The 18,475-nt window shown below is 39.1% G+C and overlaps 1 protein-coding gene across 6 annotated transcripts in view; it reads left to right on the top strand.

Annotated features, from left to right (window-relative positions):
• HEPH (hephaestin) overlaps positions 1 to 18,475 on the top strand; it is a 95,448-nt gene that overhangs the window by 18,331 nt on the left and 58,642 nt on the right. For 3 of the 6 annotated variants that reach the window (XM_055338424.1, XM_055338422.1, XM_055338423.1), the window contains exons 8-9: positions 8,718 to 8,849; positions 17,700 to 17,911. In XM_055338424.1, coding sequence (XP_055194399.1) covers positions 8,718 to 8,849; positions 17,700 to 17,911 — 344 coding nt within the window. The remainder of the gene's footprint in view (positions 1 to 8,717; positions 8,850 to 17,699; positions 17,912 to 18,475) is intronic. The other 3 variants (XM_055338426.1, XM_055338425.1, XM_055338421.1) reach the window with 2 other exon arrangements.

Raw genomic sequence — 18,475 nt, 5'->3', positions numbered from 1 at the left:
TCATTTTATCTTCTATATCACTGACTATCTCTTCTTCCTCATTTATCCTTGCTTTTAGTGCCTCCATTTGTGACTTCATCACAGTAATAGAATTTTAAATTTCAGATTGATTAGATTTTGGTTCTTTGATTTCTACAGTAAAGGATGCTTACTCGTGTTCTATGCATTTTCAAGCCCAGCTAATATATTTATAATCATTTTTATAGAATTGAAAAACATAAGACAATAGATCAAAAATAAAACTGAAAGACTAAAGTTTTTTTTTTTAATGCTATATATTGCTTTCCCAAGAATTGGTGTTTTTAGCTATGTTCGGTAAATTTGGTGCAGCCACTTGTTCCTGCTGGTCTTCTGAGGCAGGCACCTGTTGAGGTTATCCTCAGATATGCTTGCAGCTGTGGAAATGTGCCTCCAGTGCTGGGGGACTGGGGTCCCTATAAGTGGCCCTGGATTCCACCATGTGCTGCTGTTTTGCTCCCTTCTGAAGGCTTTCAGCACTGATGGGCAGGATGAAAATGGCAGGACCCCACTCTCTAGGCCTAGAGCTGAAAGTTTGCATAATACCTAGTGCTCATCCTGTCAAGTGCCCACCTCAGTGCCCATCACCCAGTCACCTCAACCCCCTGCCCACCTCCCTTTCTGCTAACCCTCGTTCATTTCCCAGAGTTAGGTGCCTCATGTTATGTCACCCTCACTGATATTTACCACTCATTTCTCTCCTTTCCCCTTTATTCCCTTTCACTATTTTTTATATTCCCCAAATGAATGAGAACATATAATTTTTGTCCTTCTCTGATTGACTTACTTCATTCAGCATAATATCCTCCAGTGCCATCCACGTGAAGCAAATGGTGGGTATTTGTTTTTTCTAATAGCTGAGGAATATTCCATTGTATGCATAGACCACATCTTTATCCATTCATCTTTCAATGGACACTGGAAGCTTCTTCAACAGTTTGGCTAAAGTGGACATTGCTGCTATAAACATTGGGATGCAGGTGTCCCAGCATTTGACCACATCTGTATCATTGGGGTAAATCCCCAGCAGTGCAATTGCTGGGTCATAGAGTAGTTATATTTTTCACTCTTTGAGGAACCTCCACACAGTTTTCCAGAGTGGCTGCACCAGTTCACATTCCCACCAACAGTGCAAGACCGTTCCCCTTTCTCCACATCCTCTCCGACATTTGTTCTTTCCTGGCTTGTTAATTTCAACCATTCTCACTGGTGTGAGGTGGTATCTCATTGTGGTTTTGATTTGTGTTTCCCTGATGGCCAGTGATGCAGAGCATTTTCTTATGTGCTTGTTGGCCATGTCTATGTCTTCCTCTGTGAGATTTCTGTTCATGTCTTTTGCCCATTTCATGATTGGATTGTTTGTTTCTTTGCCGTTGAGGTGAATAAGTTCTTTACAGATCTTGGATACTAGCTCTTTATTTAATAGTCATTTGCAAATATCTTCTCCCATTCTGTAGGCTTTTAGTTTTGTTGACTGTTTCTTTGGCCGTGGAGAAGCTTTTTATCTTGATTAAGTCCCGGTAATTCATTTTTACTTTTGTTTCCTTTGCCTTCATAGAAGTATCTTGCAAGAAGTTGCTGTGGCCAACTTCACAAAGGGTGTTACCTGTGTTTTCCTCTAGAGTTTAGTTGGGCTCTTGTCTCACATTTAGATCTTTCATCCATTTTGAGTTTCTCTTTAGGTATGGTGTAAGAGAATGGTCTCGTTTCATTCTTCTGCACATGCCTGCCCAATTTTCCCAGCACCATTTATTTTTCCAGTGGATAGTCTTTCCTACTTTGTTGAATATTAGTTGACCATAAAGTTGAGGGTCCAATTCTGGGTTCTCTATTCTGTCCCATTGATCTATGTGTCTGTTTTTGTGCCAGTAATACACTGTCTTCATCACAGCTTTGTAGTACAACCTGGAATCTGGCATTGGGATGCCCCCAGCTATGGTTTTCTTTTTCAATATTCTTCTGGCTATTCGGGGTCTTTTCTGATTCCACACAAATCTTAAGTTTATTTGTTCCAACTCAGTGAAGAAACTCCATGGTATTTTGATAGGGATTACATTGGATGTGTAATTGCCCTGGGTAGCATTGACATTTTCACACTATTAATTCTTCCAGTCCATGAGGATGGAATATTTTTCCATCTCTTTGTGTCTTCCTCAATTTCTTTCAGAAGTGTTCTGTAGTTTTTAGGGCATAGATTTTTTACCTCTTTGGTTAGGTTTATTCCTAGGTATCTTATGCTTTTGGGTGCAATTGTAAATGGGATTGACTCCTTAATTTCTCTTTCTTCAGTCTCATTGTTAGTGTATAGAAATGCCACTGATTTCTGGGCATTGATTTTCTATCTTGCCACACTGCCAAATTGCTATAGGAGATCTAGCAATCTTGGGGTGGAGTCTTTGAGCTTTCTATATACAGAATCATGTCATCTGCAAAGAGGGAGAGTTTGACTTCTTGGCCAATTTGAATGCATTTTATTCCTTATTTGTTGCCTGATTGCTGAGGCTAGGACTTCTAGTACTATGTTGAATAGGAGAGGTGAGAGTGGACATCCCTGTCATATTCCTGATCTTACGGGAAAGGCAACAAGTGTTACTCCATTGAATATGATATTTGCTGTGGGCTTTTCGTAGATGGCTTTTTAGATGCTGAGGAATGTTCTCTCTATCCTTATACTCTGAAGAGTTTTGATCAGGAATGGATGCTGTATTTTGTCAAAAGCTTTCTCTTCCCTCTACTGAGGTTCTTGTTTTTTTTCTCTTGTTGATAGGATCTATCACGTTGATTGCTTTATGCATGTTGAACCAGCCCTGCATCCCAGGGATAAATCCCATTTGGTCATGGTGAATAACTTCTTAATGTACAGTTGGATCCTATTGGCTAGTATCTTATTGAGAAGTTTTGCATCTTTTTTCATAAGAGATAGTGGTCTATAATTCTCCTTTTTGGTTGGGTCTTTGTCTGCTTTTGGAATTAAGGTGATGCTGGCCTCATAGAACGAGTTTGGAAGTATTCCATATCTTTCTATCTTTCCGAACAGCTTTTGTAGAATAGGTATGGTTTCTTCTTTAAACGTTTGATAGAATTCCCCTGGGAAGCCATCTGGCCCTGGACTTTTGTGTCTTGGGAGGTTTTTGATGACTGCTTCCATTTCCTCCCTGGTTATTGGCCTGTTCAAATTTTCTATTTCTTCCTGTTCGGCCTGTTCAAATTTTCTATTTCTTCCTGTTCCAGTTTTGGTAGTTTGTGGTTTTCCAGAAATGCGTCCATTTCTTCTAGATTGCCGAATTTATTGGCATATAGCTGCATATAGTATGATTTTTATTTTTTAATTTAGTTTATTTTTTTATTTTTATACATATTTTTTATTGGAGTTCAATTTGCCAACATATATCATAACACCCAGTGCTCATCCCATCAAGTGCCCCCCTCAGTATGGTTTTTAAAACATTTGTATTTCCTTGGTATTGGTGATGATCCTTCCTTTTTAATTTGTGATTTTATTAATTAGAGCCTTTCTCTTTTGTTTTTAATAAGGCTGGCCAATGTTTTATCTATATTGTTAATTCTTTCAAAGAACCAACTCCTGTTTTTTTTGATCTGTTCCACAGTTCTTCTGGTCTCTATTTCATTGAGTTCTGCTTGAATCTTTATTATCTCTCTTCTGCTTGATGTAGGTTTATTTGCTGTTCTTTCTCCCATTACTTTAGGGGCAAGGTTAGCTTGTGTATTTCAGTTGTTTCCAGTTTTTTGAGGGATGCTTGTATTGTGATATATATATATATATATACCTCTGAGGACTGCTTTTGTTGTATCCCAAAGATTTTGAAGGGTTGTATCTTCATTCTCATTAGTTTCCATGAATCTTTTTAATTCTTCTCTAATTTCCTGGTTGACCCTTTCATTTTTAGCAGGATGGCCTTTAACCTCCATGTGTTTGAATTTCTTCCATATTTCTTCTTGTAACTGAGTTCAGGTTTCAAAGCATTGTGATCTGAAAATATGCAGGAGAGAATCCCAATCTTTTGGTATCGGTTAAGACCTGATTTGTGACTCAGTCTGTGGTCTAATTCTGGAGAAAGTACCATGTGCTCTTGAGAAGAATGTGTTTTCAGTTGCGTTTCGATGTAAATTTCTGTAAATATCTGTGAAATCCATCTGGTCCAGTGTATCATTTAAAGCTCTTGTTTTTTGGAGATGTTTTCCTTAGAAGATCTGTCATTTGCAGAAAGTGCCGTATTGAAGTCTCCTAGCATCAATGTATTATTATCTAAGTATCTTTTTACTTCGGTTATTAATTTCTTGATATACTTGGCAGCTCCCACATTAGGGACATGAATATTGATGATTGTTAGGTCCTCTTGTTGGATAGATCCTTTAAGTATGATATAATGTCCCTCTTCATCTCTTACTACAGTCTTTGGGATAAACTATAATTTTTCTGATCTGAGGATTGCTACCCCTCCTTTCTTTTTAGGGCCATTTGAATGGTAAATGGTTCTCCAACCTTTCACTTTCAAGCTATATGTGTCCTTAGGTCTAAAAGGAACCTCTTGTAGACAGCAAATAGGTGGCTCTTGCTTTTTTTATCCAGCCTGAAACCCTGCATCTTTTGATGGGATTGTTAAACCCATTCACGTTCAGAGTTACTATTGAAAGATATGAATTTAGTGTCATCATAATACCTATTCAGATCCCTGTTTTTGTAGATTATTTCTTTGTACTTCCTCTGTATTTTAGAGTTCTCCTTAATATTTCTTTTTTTTAAAGATTTATTTTTTATTTATTCAGGATAGACATAGAGAGATAGGCAGAGACACAGGAGGAGGGAGAAGCAGGCTCCACGCTGGTAGCCCAACGGGGAACTCGATCCCAGGACTCCAGTACCGCGCCTGGGCCAAAGGCAGGCGCTAAACTGCTGAGCCACCCAGAGATCCCACCCCCCTTAATATTTCTTGCAGAACTGTTTTGGTGGTCACATATTCTTTTAGTTTTTGCCTATCTTGGAAGCTCTTTATATCTCCTCCTATTCTGAATGAGACCCTTGCTGGATAAAGTATTCTTGGCTTCATGTCCTTCTCATTTAGGCCCTGACTATATCCTGACAGCCCTTTCTAGCCTGCCAGGTCTCTTTGGAGAGGTCTGCTGTTAGTCATATTTCTCCCCATATAAGTTAGGGATCTCTTGTCTCTTGCTGCTTTAAGGATTTTCTTTTTATATTTGGAATTTGCAAGTTTCACTATTAAATGTCGAGGTGTTGAACGGTTTTTTATTGATTTTATGGGGGAATATCTCTATCCCCTGGATGTGAATGCCTGTTTTCCTGCCCAAGTTAGGGAAATTCTCAGCTATATTTTGTTCAGGTATGCTTTCTGGTTCTCTGTCCCTTTTGGCACCCTCTGCAACCCCAATTAAATGTAGATTTTTCCTTCTGAGGCTGTCATTTATTTCCCTTAACCTTTCCTCATGGTCTTTAATTTGTTTTTCTCTTTTTTCCTCACCTTCCTTCTTTGCCATCAACTTGTCTTCTATTCACTCACCCTTTCTTTTACCTCATTAACCCTTGTCGTTAGGACCTCAGTTTGGATTGCATCTCATTTAATTGATTTTTAATTTCAACCTGATCAGATCTAAATTCTGCAGTCATGAAGTCTCTTGATTCCTTTATGTTTTTTTCCAGAGCCACAAGTAGCTTTATAATTGTTCTTCTGAATTGGATTTCTGACATCAAATTGTAATCCAAATTCTGTAACTGTAATTGTACTGTTTCTGAATCTTTCTTTTATGGTGAATTCTTTCTAGTCAGGTTTTTAATAATTTTTGAGTTAAATTTTTATGTGGTATTAAATTAGAGTCCAGTTTTATTTATTTATTTTTTTGCATGTAGAAACCCAGTTTTCCCTGCACCATTTTCTTAAAGGACTGTCCCCGTTTAAAAAGACCATCTCTTCAGCAAATGGTATTAGCAAAGCTGGTCAGCTACATGCAAAAGAATGGAACCAGACCAGTTTCTAACACCATACACAAAAATAAATTCAAAGTGGATTAAAGACCTAAATGTGAGACCTAGATCCATAAAAATCCTAGAAGAAGCACACAGGAAGTAACCTTTTTGACATTTCCAGTAGCAACTTCTTTCTACATATGTTTCCTCAGGCAAGGGAGAAAAAAGCAAAATAAACAATTGGGACTACATCAAAATAAAAAGCTTCTGCACAATGAAGCAAGCAGTCAAGAAAACTAAAAGGAAACTCATAGAATGATAGAAAGATATTTGCAAATGATTTATCCAATAAAGTATTAGTATCCAAAATATATAAAGAACTTATACAATTCAAAACTCAAAAAACAAAGATGCCAATTAAAAATGGGCATAATAGGGGTACCTGGATTGGTCAGTTAAGCATCTGCTTTCAGTTCAGGTCATGATCCTGGAGTTCCAGGATTGAGTACCACATTGTGCTCCCTGCATGGAGCCTGCTTCTCCCTCTGCCTATGTCTGCCTCTGTCTCTGTGTCTCTCATGAATAAATAAATAAAATCTTTTAAAAAACTACAGTGATATAATGAACAATGGGAATTATATGAAAGACTGATGAATCATTGAACTGTACATCTGAAACTAATAATACATTATATGTTAATTGAATTTAAATTTATTTATTTATGAATTTAAATTTAAAACTAAAAAAAATTAAAGTAAAAAAGCAAAACAGTAACAAAAAGAACTACAATATGGTAGCAACTCATACCTGTCAGAATGGCTGAAATTTACAGCACAAGAAACAACAAGTGTTGGCGAGGATTTGGAGAGAAGGTACCCCTTTTGCACTGTTGGTGGAAATGCAAAGTGGTGCAGATACTGTGGAAGATACTATTGAGTTTCCTCAAAAAGTTGAAAATAGAACTACCCCACAATCCAGTTAACACACTACTCAGTATCCCCAAAATACAACACTGATTCAAAGGACTACACACACCTGTAAGTTTATAGAAGCATTATTATAGCCAAATTAAAGAAGAAGCCCAGGTGTCCCAATGGAAGAAGAGGTGGTATATATACACAATGGAATGTTACTCATCCAGAAAAAAGAATGAAATCTTGCCATTTGCACCAACATGGTTAGAGCGAGAGAAAATAATACTAAATGAAAAATGTTCAGTCAGAGAATTATCCATACCATATTATTTCCCTCATGTGGAATTTAAGAAATAAAACAAAGGAGCAAAGGAAAAGTAAAAGAGAAAGATAAAGGCAAACCACAAGACAGACTCTTTACTGTAGACAACAAACTGATGGTTACCATAGGGGAGGTTGGCGGGGAATGGGTGAAATAAGTGATGGGGTTAAGGAGGACACTTATTGTGATAAGTTCTAGATGTAGGAAAGTGTTGAATCATTATATTGTACCCCTGAAACTATTATAACTCTGTATGTTACCTACACTGTTATGAAGTAAATATTAAAATAAAGAAAAAATCTCCTTGCTAGTTACAATTTGATTCAGATTTTCTGTTTCTTTATTCTTTAGTCTTGGTAGGTTTTCTACTCTGGGACTCTGTTCATCTCATCTAGGTTATCCAATTTGTTGGTGTATAATTTTTCAAACTATCTTATTTTTTATTCCTGTAGAATTGGTAGTACTGTCCTCCTTTTCATTTCTGATTTCAGTAATATGAATCTTCTCTCTTTTCTCATAGTCCATCTCACTGAGAGTTCATCAACTTTGTTGATCTTTTCAGAGAACCGACTTTTGGTTTTATTGATTTTCTTTATTGTTTTTCTATTCTGTATTTTATTTATCTCTGTGCTAGTCTTTATTATTTCCTTCTATTTATGGGTTTACTTTGTATTTCTTTTCCTAATTCCTTAAGTCCTAAAGTTAGGTTATTGATTGAGATCTTTTTTAATGTGAATATTAATAGCTATAAATGTCTCCCTTAACACATTTTCTATGACATCTCATGTTTTGCTATGCTATGTTTTCATTTTCATTTGCTTTTTGGATCAGAGGTGGAGCATTAGGTATGGAAATTGAGTAGAAAACATGCCAAAAAACTGAAGTAGGATTTGGGTCAGCATAAATGCTCAGGGTATTGTATTGTCTAAATATTTCTGGTTAATTTCAAAGGTGACCCAAAATAGGTCAGAAGTGCTGAGTTGTGGAACAAAGATAACTCCAGGAATCACGGCTCAACTACCAAGTTCAGGAGCTGTATATAGACGTAATAATTTTATGTGTTCAGAATTGATTTAAGATTGAGGCAAGATCAGATATTTAGGTGGATCCTATCAGAAAATGTAGCTATGGGGAGAGGAGAAAAAAATGTAGGGGAAATGGGATTGAACCTGAGAGTGAGGTGGGAGAAAGCCCTGGATTTATGTCCTGATTCTGTTCCCAACCAGCTATTTGAATTTGGAAAAATTAGTTCCACTTCTCTGAGCTGCAGTTTCCTTATTTGTAAAATGAAAATATCTCCTGCCCTGTGTATGATGTTTGAAGATCAAAATGAGATAATGGATTTTAAGGTGCTTTTTATGAACATAAATTGTAATACACTTGGAAGGGATTATTATTATTGCAAAGAGAGGGTTTCTTTATCTTTTTATCTTCCCCTTTCTTCCCCTCCTTCCTATTTTGTTTCCATCCTCCCTGGTCATCCCTGTTTTTATTTCCATTGTCTCTCCTTCCTATCTTGCAGGGCCAGTGATCCGGGCTGAGGTGGGTGACACCATCCAGGTGATCTTTTACAACCGCGCTTCCCAGCCATTCAGCATACAGCCTCATGGAGTCTTCTATGAAAAAGACTACGAGGGAACTGTTTACAATGATGGTGAGCAAGCAGGGTTTCCAACTAATGTGAGCTGCAGGTAATAACAGGTAGCTCTAGAGGAAAAATAAATAAGGGAGGAATGAGAGAGGAAACAGAATTGATTGTCCTGCATGGATGTTATTAAATGAATGCATGATATAATGAAGCAGATGAAGCAGAACTGGGCTCAATAAGAGACACATTCTTTAAATATATTTAAATATATGATGATTGACATTTTATGTTATTTTTTTAAGTTGTACCATTTAAAAAATTTTATTTATTTATTTGAAAGAAAGAGAGAGCATGAGTGGGGGAGGAGCAGAGGGACAAGAAGACTCCCCACTGAGCAAGGAGCCTGGCATGGGGCTCAATCCCAAGACCCTGAGATCATGCCCTGAGCCAAAGTCAGATGTTTAGCCAGCTGAGCCACCCAGGTGCAGTCCTTATTGACTTTTAATGATATTTGTTCTTCCAATCTATGAGCATGGAATGTCTTTCCATTTTTTTGTGTCATCTTCAATTTCTTTCATTTGTTTTTTATACTTTTTGGAGAACAGTTTTTTCACCTCTTTGGTTAGGCTTATTTCTAGGTTCTTATTATTTTTGGTGCAACTATAAATGGGATTATTTTCTTAATTTCTGTTTCTGCTGCTTAATTATTAGTGTATAAAGATGCATTAGAATTCTTCACATTGATTTTGCATCCTATGATTACTCAATTAATTGATCAGTTCCGGTAGATGTTGGTGTTATATGTATTGCAATATAAATATAAATATTGCTATAGTATGTCATCTGCAATAGAAAAAGTTTTACTTCTTCTTTACCAACTTGCATACTTTTTATTTCCTTTTGTAGTCTAGTTGCTGTGACTAGAACTTCCAGTACTATGTTAAATGAAAGTACTGAGAATGGATATGTTTATCTTCTTTCTGACTTTGTGTGTAAAGCTTTCAGTTTTTCCCCATGGAGTATGATGTTCACTGTGGGTTTTTTCATATATAGCCCTTAGGGTTAGTATCCCAAATATATACAGTTTACACAACTCAACACCAAAAAATAAATAATCCAGTTAAGAAATGGGCAATAAACATGAACAGATATTTCTCCAAATAAGACATCTGGACAGCCAACAGAGACATGAAAAGATGCTCATCATCACTCTTCATCAGAGAAATACAAATCAAACTACAATGAGATATCATTTCATACCTGTCAGAATGGCTAAAATTAGCAACCAAGAAACAACAGGTGTTGGCAAGAATATGGAGAATGTGGAACCCTCTTTCCCTCTAGTGTGAATGAAAACTGGTGTAGGCATTATGGAAAATAGTATGAGGTTCCTCAAAAAGTGAAAAAAGGAACCACCTTATAACCCAGAAATTTTACGACTAGCTTTAAATTTTTTAAATATAATTTCTATGCATCTCTTGACATAGCTTGTGTCTATTTAAGGAATTTCAACCTTAGTGCTTCTGTTTTTCTTTTTTTTTAAGAGGGAGAGAGGCAGAGACACAGGCAGAGGGAGAAGCAGGCTCCATGCAGGGCGCCCGACGTGGGACTTGATCCCAGGTCTCCAGGATCAGGCCCTGGGCTGAAGGCAGCGCAAAAACGCTGAGCCAATGGTTGCCCCTCTCTGTACATTTTAAACAGTAATCAGGAATATGTTTTCAAGTGAGAAGTAATACAAATAAGTTTTTTTAAAAAATAAATTTATTTTTTATTGGTGTTCAATTTGCCAACATACAGAATAACACCCAGTGCCCGCCACCCAGTCACCCCCACCCCCCGCTCGCCTCACGTTCCACCACCCTTAGTTCGTTCCCAGAGTTAGGAGGCTTCCATGTTCTGTCTCCCTTTCTGATATTTCCTACCCATTTCTTCTCCCTTCCCTTCTATTCCCTTTTACCATTATTTATATTCCCCAAACGAATGAGACCATATAATGTTTGTCCTTCTCCAATTGACTCATTTCACTCAGCATAATACCCTCCAGTTCCATCCATGTTGAAGCAAATGGTGGGTATTTGTCAATTCTAATGGCTGAGTGATATTCCATTGTATACATAAACCACATCTTCTTTATCCATTCATCTTTTGATGGACACCAAGGCTCCTTCCACAGTGTAGCTATAGTGGACATTGCTGCTAGAAACATCGGGGTGCAGGTGTCCTGCGGTTTCATTTGCATCTTTATATTTGGGGTAAATCCCCAAAAGTGCAATTGCTGGGTCGTAGGGCAGGTCTCCTTTTAACTCTTTGAGGAACCTCCACATAGTATTCCAGAGTAGCTGCACCAGTTCACAACCTACCAACAGTGTAAGAGGGTTCCCTTTTCTCCGCATCCTCTCCAACATTTGTGGTTTCTTGCCTTGTTAATTTTCCCCATTCTCACTGGTGTGAGGTGGTATCTCATTGTGGTTTTGATATCTATTTCCCTGATGGCAAGTGATGCAGAGCATTTTCTCATGTGCATGTTGGCCATGTCTATGTCTTCCTCTGTGAGATTTCTCTTCATGTCTTTTGCCCATTTCATGATTGGATTGTTTGTTTCTTTGGTGTTGACTTTAATAAGTTCTTTATAGATCTTGGAAACTAGCCCTTTATCTGATATGTTATTTGCAAATATCTTCTCCCATTCTGTAGGTTGTCTTTGAGTTTTGTTGACTGTATCCTTTGCTGTGCAAAAGCTTCTTATCTTGATGAAGTCCCAATAGTTCATTTTTGCTTTTGTTTCTTTTGCCATTGTGGATGTATCTTGCAAGAAGTTGCAGTGGCTGAGTTCAAAAAGGGTGTTGCCTGTGTTCTCCTCTAGGATTTTGATCCAATCTTGTCTCACATTTAGATCTTTCATCCATTTTGAGTTTATCCTTGTGTATGGTGAAAGAGAGTGGTCTAGTTTCATTTTTCTGCATGTGGATGTCCAATTTTCCCAGCACCATTTATTGAAGAGACTGTCTTTCTTCCGGTGGATAGTCTTTCCTCCTTTGTCAAATATTAGTTGACCATAAAGTTGAGGGTGCATTTCTGGATTCTCTATTCTGTTCCATTGATCTAGGTGTCTGTTTTTGTGCCAATACCATGCTGTCTTGATGACCACAGCTTTGTAGTACAACCTGAAATCTGACATTGTGATGCCCCCAGATATGGTTTTCTTTTTTAAAATTCCCCTGGCTATTCGGGGTCTTTTCTGATTCCACACAAAACTTAAAATAATTTGTTGCAATGCTCTGAAGAAAGCCCATAGTATTTTGATAGAGATTGCATTAAACGTGTAAATTGCCCTGGGTAACATTGACATTTTCACAATATTAATTCTGCCAATCCATGAGCATGGAATATTTTCCCATCTCTTTCTGTCTTCCTCAATTACTTTCAGAACTGTTCTACAGTTTTTAGGGTATAGAACCTTTACCTCTTTGGTTAGGTTTATTTCCAGGTATCTTATGCTTTTGGGTGCCATTGTAAATGGGCTTGATTCCTTCATTTTCTTTCTTCAGTCTCATTGTTAGTGTATAGAAATGCCACTGACTTCTGGGCATTGATATTGTATCCTGCCACACAGCCAAATTGCTGTATGAGTTCTAGCAATCTTGGGGTGGAGGCTTTTGGGTTTTCTACGTAGAGTATCATGTCATCTGCGAAGAGGGAGAGTTTGACTTCTTCTTTGCCAATTTGAATGCCTTCAATGTCTTTTTGTTGTCTGATTGCTGAGGCTAGGACTTCTAGTACTCTGTTGAATAGCAGTGGTGAGAGTGGACATCCCTGTCTTGTTCCTGATCTTAGGGGAAAGGCTCCCAGTGCTTCCCCACTGAGAATTATATTTGCTGTAAGCTTTTCGTAGATGACTTTTAAGATGTTGATGAATGTTCCCTCTATCCCTAGACTCTGAAGAGTTTTGATCAGGAATGGATGCTGTCTTTTGTCAAATGCTTTCTCTGCATCTAATGAGAGGTTCATATGGTTCTTGTTTTTTCTCTTGCTGAAATGATGAATCACATTGATTGTTTTACGAGTGTTGAACCAGCCTTGCGTCCCGGGAATAAATCCTACTTGGTCATGGTGAATAATTTTCTTAATGTATTTTGCATCCTATTGGCTAGTATCTTGTTGAGAACTTTTGCAAACATGTTCATCAGGGATGTTGGTCTATAATTCTCCTTTTTGGTGGGGTCTTTGTCTGCTTTTGGAATTAAGGTGATGCTGGCCTCATAGAACAAATTTGGAAGTACTCTATCTCTTTCTATCTTTCCAGCAGCTTTAGTAGAATAGGTATGGTTTCTTCTTTAAACGTTTGATAGAATTCCCCTGGGAAGCCATCTGGTCCTGGACTTTTGTGTCTTGGGAGGTTTTTGATGACTGCTTCAATTTCCTCCCTGGTTATTGGCCTGTTCAGGTTCTCTATTTCTTCCTGTTCCAGTTTTGGTAGTTTTTGGCTTTCCAGAACTGCGTCCATTTCTTATAGATTGCCTAATTTATTGGTGTATAGGTGTTCATAATATGTTTTTAAAATCATTTGTATTTCCTTGGGGTTGGTAGTGATCTCTCCTTTCTCATTCATGATTTTATTAATTTGAGTCTTCTCTCTCTTATTTTTAATAAGGCTGGCTAATGGTTGATCTATCTTATTAACTCTTTCAAAGAACCAACTCCTTGTTTTGTTGATCTGCTCCACAGTTCTTCTGGTCTCGATTTCATTGAGTTCTCCTTGAATCTTTATTAACTCTCTTCTTCTGTTGGGTGTAGGATCTATTTGCTGTTTTTTCTCTAGCTCCTTTAGGTGTAAGTTTAGCTTTTATATTTGAGTTCTTCCAATTTTTTGGATGGATGCTTGTACTACGATGTGTTTCCCTCTCAGGACTGCTTTTGCTGTATCCCAAAGGTTTTGAATGGTTGTATCTTCATTCTTATTAGTTAACATGAATCTTTTTAATTCTTTCTTAATTTCCTGGTTGACCCTTGCATCTTTTAGCAAGGTGGTCCTTAACCTCCACGTGTTTGATGTCCTTCCAAACTTCTTGTTGTGATTTAGTTCTAATTTCAAGGCATTATGGTCTGAGAATACTCAGGGGACGATCCCAATGTTTTGGTATCTGTTGAGACCTGATTTGTGACCCAGTATGTGGTCTATTCTGGAGAAAGTTCCATGTGCACTTGAGAAGAATGTATATTCAGTTGAGTTTGGATGTAAAGTTCTGTAGATATCTGTGAAATCCATCTGGTCCAGTGTATCATTTAAAGCTCTTGTTTCTTTGGAGATGTTGTGCTTAGAAGACCTATCGAGTGTAGAAAGCGCTAGATTGAAGTCACCAAGTATAAGTGTATTATTATCTAAGTATTTCTTCACTTTGGTTATTAATTGATTGATATATTTGGCAGCTCCTGCATTCGGGGCATCTATATTGATGATTGTTAAGTCCTCTTCTTGGATAGATCCTTTAAAGTGTGATATAGTGTCCCTCTTCATCTCTCACTACAGTCTTCAGGGTATATTTAGTTTATCTGATATAAGGATGGCTACCCCTGCTTTCTTTTGAGGACCATTTGAATGGTAAATGGTTTTCCAACCTTTTATTTTCATGCTGGAGGTGTCCTTCTGTCTAAGATGAGTCTCTTGTAGACAGCAAATAGACGGGTCCTGCTTTTTTATCCAGTCTGACACCCTGTGCTTTTTGATGGGGTCATTAAGCCCATTCATGTTCAGTGTTACTATTGAAAGATATGAGTTTAGTGTCATCATGATATCTATTCAGTCCCTGTTTTTGTGCATTATCCCATTGGACTTCTTCTTAGGGGGAAATTTTAAGAGTCCCCCTTAAAATTTCTTGCAGAGCTGGTTTGAAGGTCACATATTCTTTTAGTTCCTGCCTGTCTTGGAAGCTCTTTATCTCTCCTTCCATTCTGAATAAGAGCCTTGCTGGATAAAGTATTCTTGGTTGCATGTTTTTCTCATTTAGGACCCTGAATATATCCTGCCAGCCCTTTCTGGCCTGCCAGGTCTCTGTGGAGAAGTCTGCTGTTAGTCTGATATTTCTCCCCATATGAGTTAGCGATCTCTTGTCTCTTGCTGCTTTAAGGATCTTCTCTTTATCTTTGGAATTTGCAAGCTTCACTATTAAATGTCGAGGTGTTGAACGGTTTCTATTGATTTTAGGGGGGGATCTCTCTTTTTCCTGGATCTGAATGCCTGTTTCCCTTCTCAGGTTAGGGAAGTTTTCAGCTATGATTTGTTCAAATACATATTCTGGACCTCTGTCCCTTTCGGCACCCTCGGGAACCCCGATTAAATGTAGGTTTTTCTTACTCAGTCTGTCACTTATTTCCCTTAATCTATCTTCATGGTCTTTTAATTGTGTCTTCTTCCTCAGTTTCCCTGTTTGCCATCAACTTGTCTTCTATGTCACTCACTCGTTCTTCCACCTCGTTAACCCTCGTCGTTAGGACTTCTAGTTTGGATTGCATTTTATTCAATTGATTTTTAATTTCTGCCTGATTAGATCTAAATTCTGCAGTCATGAAGTCTCTTGATTCCTTTATGCTTTTTTCTAGAGCCACCGGTAGCTTTATAATAGTACTTCTGACTTGGCTTTCTGACATTGAATTTTAATCCAGATTTTGTAACTCTGTGGGAGAGAGAACTGTTTCTTATTCTTTCTTTTGAGGTGAGTTTTTCCCTCTAGTCATTTTGCTCAGTGCAGAGTGGCCAAAAACAAGTTGTATTGGGAAAAGGAGAAAAAGAGAGAAGGGAAAGAAGGAAAGAAAAAGATAAAAAGATAAAAGGAAGTATAAAGAGAAAAAGAAAAAAAGAGAAGAAAAAGAGAAAAAAGAAAAAGAAAAAAGGGGGGAAGCAAACAGAAATGAAAAAGCAAAAACCAAAAAACAAAAACAAAAAACAAAAATAAAACAAGGTGGAGTATCCTCTGATTCTGTATACTGTAAGTCCCTTGACTTCCCCTGGAACTTTCCAGTGCTGCTTGGTCAATAATTTGTTTTCCCCTATCCATTTAACTGGTCTTCTGGGAGAGTGGCCTGTTGTGCTGATTTTCAGGTGTTAGCACTTGGGGTTGCTGCTCAGCCCCCTGCCTATTGCAGGGTTCAGTGAGTGATGTTTAAACTGCTTATCCGGTGAGGCCACTGTGAGGGTCAGTGGGCTTGTTTACCGTGAGGCCCCAGGAGGAACAACCACAGTGGAGGCGGCCAGCCCTGGAGCCCTGGATTCAGCTCCTGCAGCAACTAGGGAGCTCTCAGTCTGCAGGGGCCTGGATGCTCCGGGGGTGTGTCCGCTGATCTGCTCAGCTGGGGCAGGAGTGTCCTTGCTGTTCTGTGCCCTCTTAGCCTCTGCCTGTCCCGGGGGAGGCTGGATCCTGAGCTGTGTCCCTGGCGTCCTGTGCTCCCGGTGTGTGCTGTTGGATTCGTGCTCCCAGCTATGCAGCCCTCTCTCTGCCGAGGTGCCGCCTGAGCCCCACCAAGTTGCTCTGGTGGCCACGTGGCCCCCTTCCTCAAGCCTCCGCTTGAGCCCCTTCCGAGCTGCTCCGGGGATCGCAAAGCCCCTCCCGCGTGGAGCTGCTCCCGGGTACCGCCGTGAGCGCTGCAGCCCTTTAGGGAGCTCGGCGCTTTCCCCGGGGCGCAGGTGTCTGTTAGTGTCCCAGGGAGCCCGAGGGCATCCCCGCCCTCCTGGGGTCCTGCTCTAACTCCCTGCGGGCGCCTTTCCGCCCGGGAAGATTGGTGCAGATCCTGCTTCTCCGGGACGGGGCTTTCCTGTCCTGTGGGCACTCGCCCCGGCCTCAGCCCGGCTCCTCGTGGCACAACTCCCCCTTGGATGCCTTTTGTTTATTTCTTTTTTTCCCCCGTCTTCCTACCTTGATAGAAGCATGATCTCTTCTCACTGTAGCATTCCAGCTGTTCTCTCTTTAAATCTCAGGCCGAATTCGTAGATTTTCAGGGTGATTTGAAGGTTATCTAGTTACTCTGGTGGGGACAGGTGACTTGGGGATCCTACTCTTCCGCCATCTTGCCCCTCCCTCTACAAATAAGTTTTAAAGGCCCTTTTTTTTTATAAATTAATTTTTATTGGTGTTCAATTTACCAACATACAGAATAACACCCAGTGCTCATCCCGTCAAGTGTCCCCCTCCGTGCCCGTCACCCATTCACCCCCACCCCCCGCCCTCCTCCCCTTCCACCACCCCTAGTTCATTTCCCAGAGTTAGAAGTCTTTATGTTCTGTGTCCCTTTCTTATATCTCCCACACATTTCTTCTCCCTTCCCTTATATTCCCCTTCACTATTATTCATATTCCCCAAATGAGTGAGAACATACACTGTTTGTCCTTCTCCGATTGACTTACTTCACTCAGCATAATACCCTCCAGTTCCATCCACGTTGAAGCAAATGGTGGGTATTTGTCGTTTCTAATGGCTGAGTAATATTCCATTGTATACATAAACCACATCTTCTTTATCCATTCATCTTTCGATGGGCACCGAGGCTCCCTTTTAATCCTTAGGTGCTATGAGCTTAGAAAACTGAAACCTGGGAAGTTTACGTTTTTAAAGACTTTATTTATTTGTTCATGAGAGATGCATAGAGACAGGCAGAGGCATAGGAAAAGTTGGAGCAGGCTTCCCGTGTGGAGCCCAATGCAGGCCTTGATCCCAGGACCTTGGAATCACAACCAAGCCAAAGTCAGATGCTCAACCCCTGAACCACCTAGATGTCTTCACTCGTATTCTGGGATACTTTTTAATATTCTGTATTGGATACTGCTGTTGCTCCAAATGCCTTGTAGTTTATCAATGTACCTCATAGTTAGGAACTGATGATTCTCATTCTAGCTAATGTGACAAGTCCTATGTTTTCCCCCTGCAGGCTCATCCTACACTGGCTTGGTGGCTAGGCCCTTTGAGAAAGTAACATACCGCTGGACAGTCCCCTCCCATGCTGGCCCTGCTGCTCAGGATCCAGCCTGTCTCACCTGGATGTACTTCTCTGCTGCAGATCCCATAAGAGATACAAATTCGGGTCTGGTGGGCCCCCTGTTGGTGTGCAGGGCGGGTGCCTTGGATGCAGATGGCAAACAGGTTATTACAAAGGTTTTTAGCTGGAAAGCCTGCTGGGAGGAAGAGAAGGCTATGTTACTAAATAGGAGTTGAAAATGGAACTGGGTTCAAGAGATGTGGGAACAGAAAAAAATAACCAAGGTATTTCATCAGAAATTAACAGTTGGTGATCTCATGCTATTTTGCATACTATTCTTTCACTCATAAATATCTTAGTCTCCATTCCTTTCTATTTTGTATCTTCTCATCATCTCTTAAAAAAAAAAACCTCAATGCCCCCTAACACTTGAGATTATATTCTTAAATCTCTTTTAATATTGGTCTGTATTCTTTCATGTACAGCTCACCATTTCTAGCTGTATAACCCTGGGCAGGTTGCTTAAGCTCTCTTTGCCTCAGTTTCTTCATCTGTAGTAAAGGGTTAACAATGAAAGAAGTATCTTGGGTTTCTATGATGATTAATTAAAATAATCCATATGAAGTGTTTATCATAGTGTCTAGATTGCATAGTAAACACTCAGTAAAAGTTAGAAGTAATAATAATGAAAATAATAATAAAATAATATATTAATAGCAATTGCATAA

The sequence above is a fragment of the Nyctereutes procyonoides genome, unplaced genomic scaffold (genome assembly GCF_905146905.1).
Source record: "Nyctereutes procyonoides isolate TBG_1078 unplaced genomic scaffold, NYPRO_anot_genome, whole genome shotgun sequence".
In the NCBI taxonomy this organism is placed as follows: domain Eukaryota; kingdom Metazoa; phylum Chordata; class Mammalia; order Carnivora; family Canidae; genus Nyctereutes; species Nyctereutes procyonoides.
Note: the sequence above shows the minus strand (reverse complement) of the source record. Positions and strands in the feature narration are given on the sequence as shown.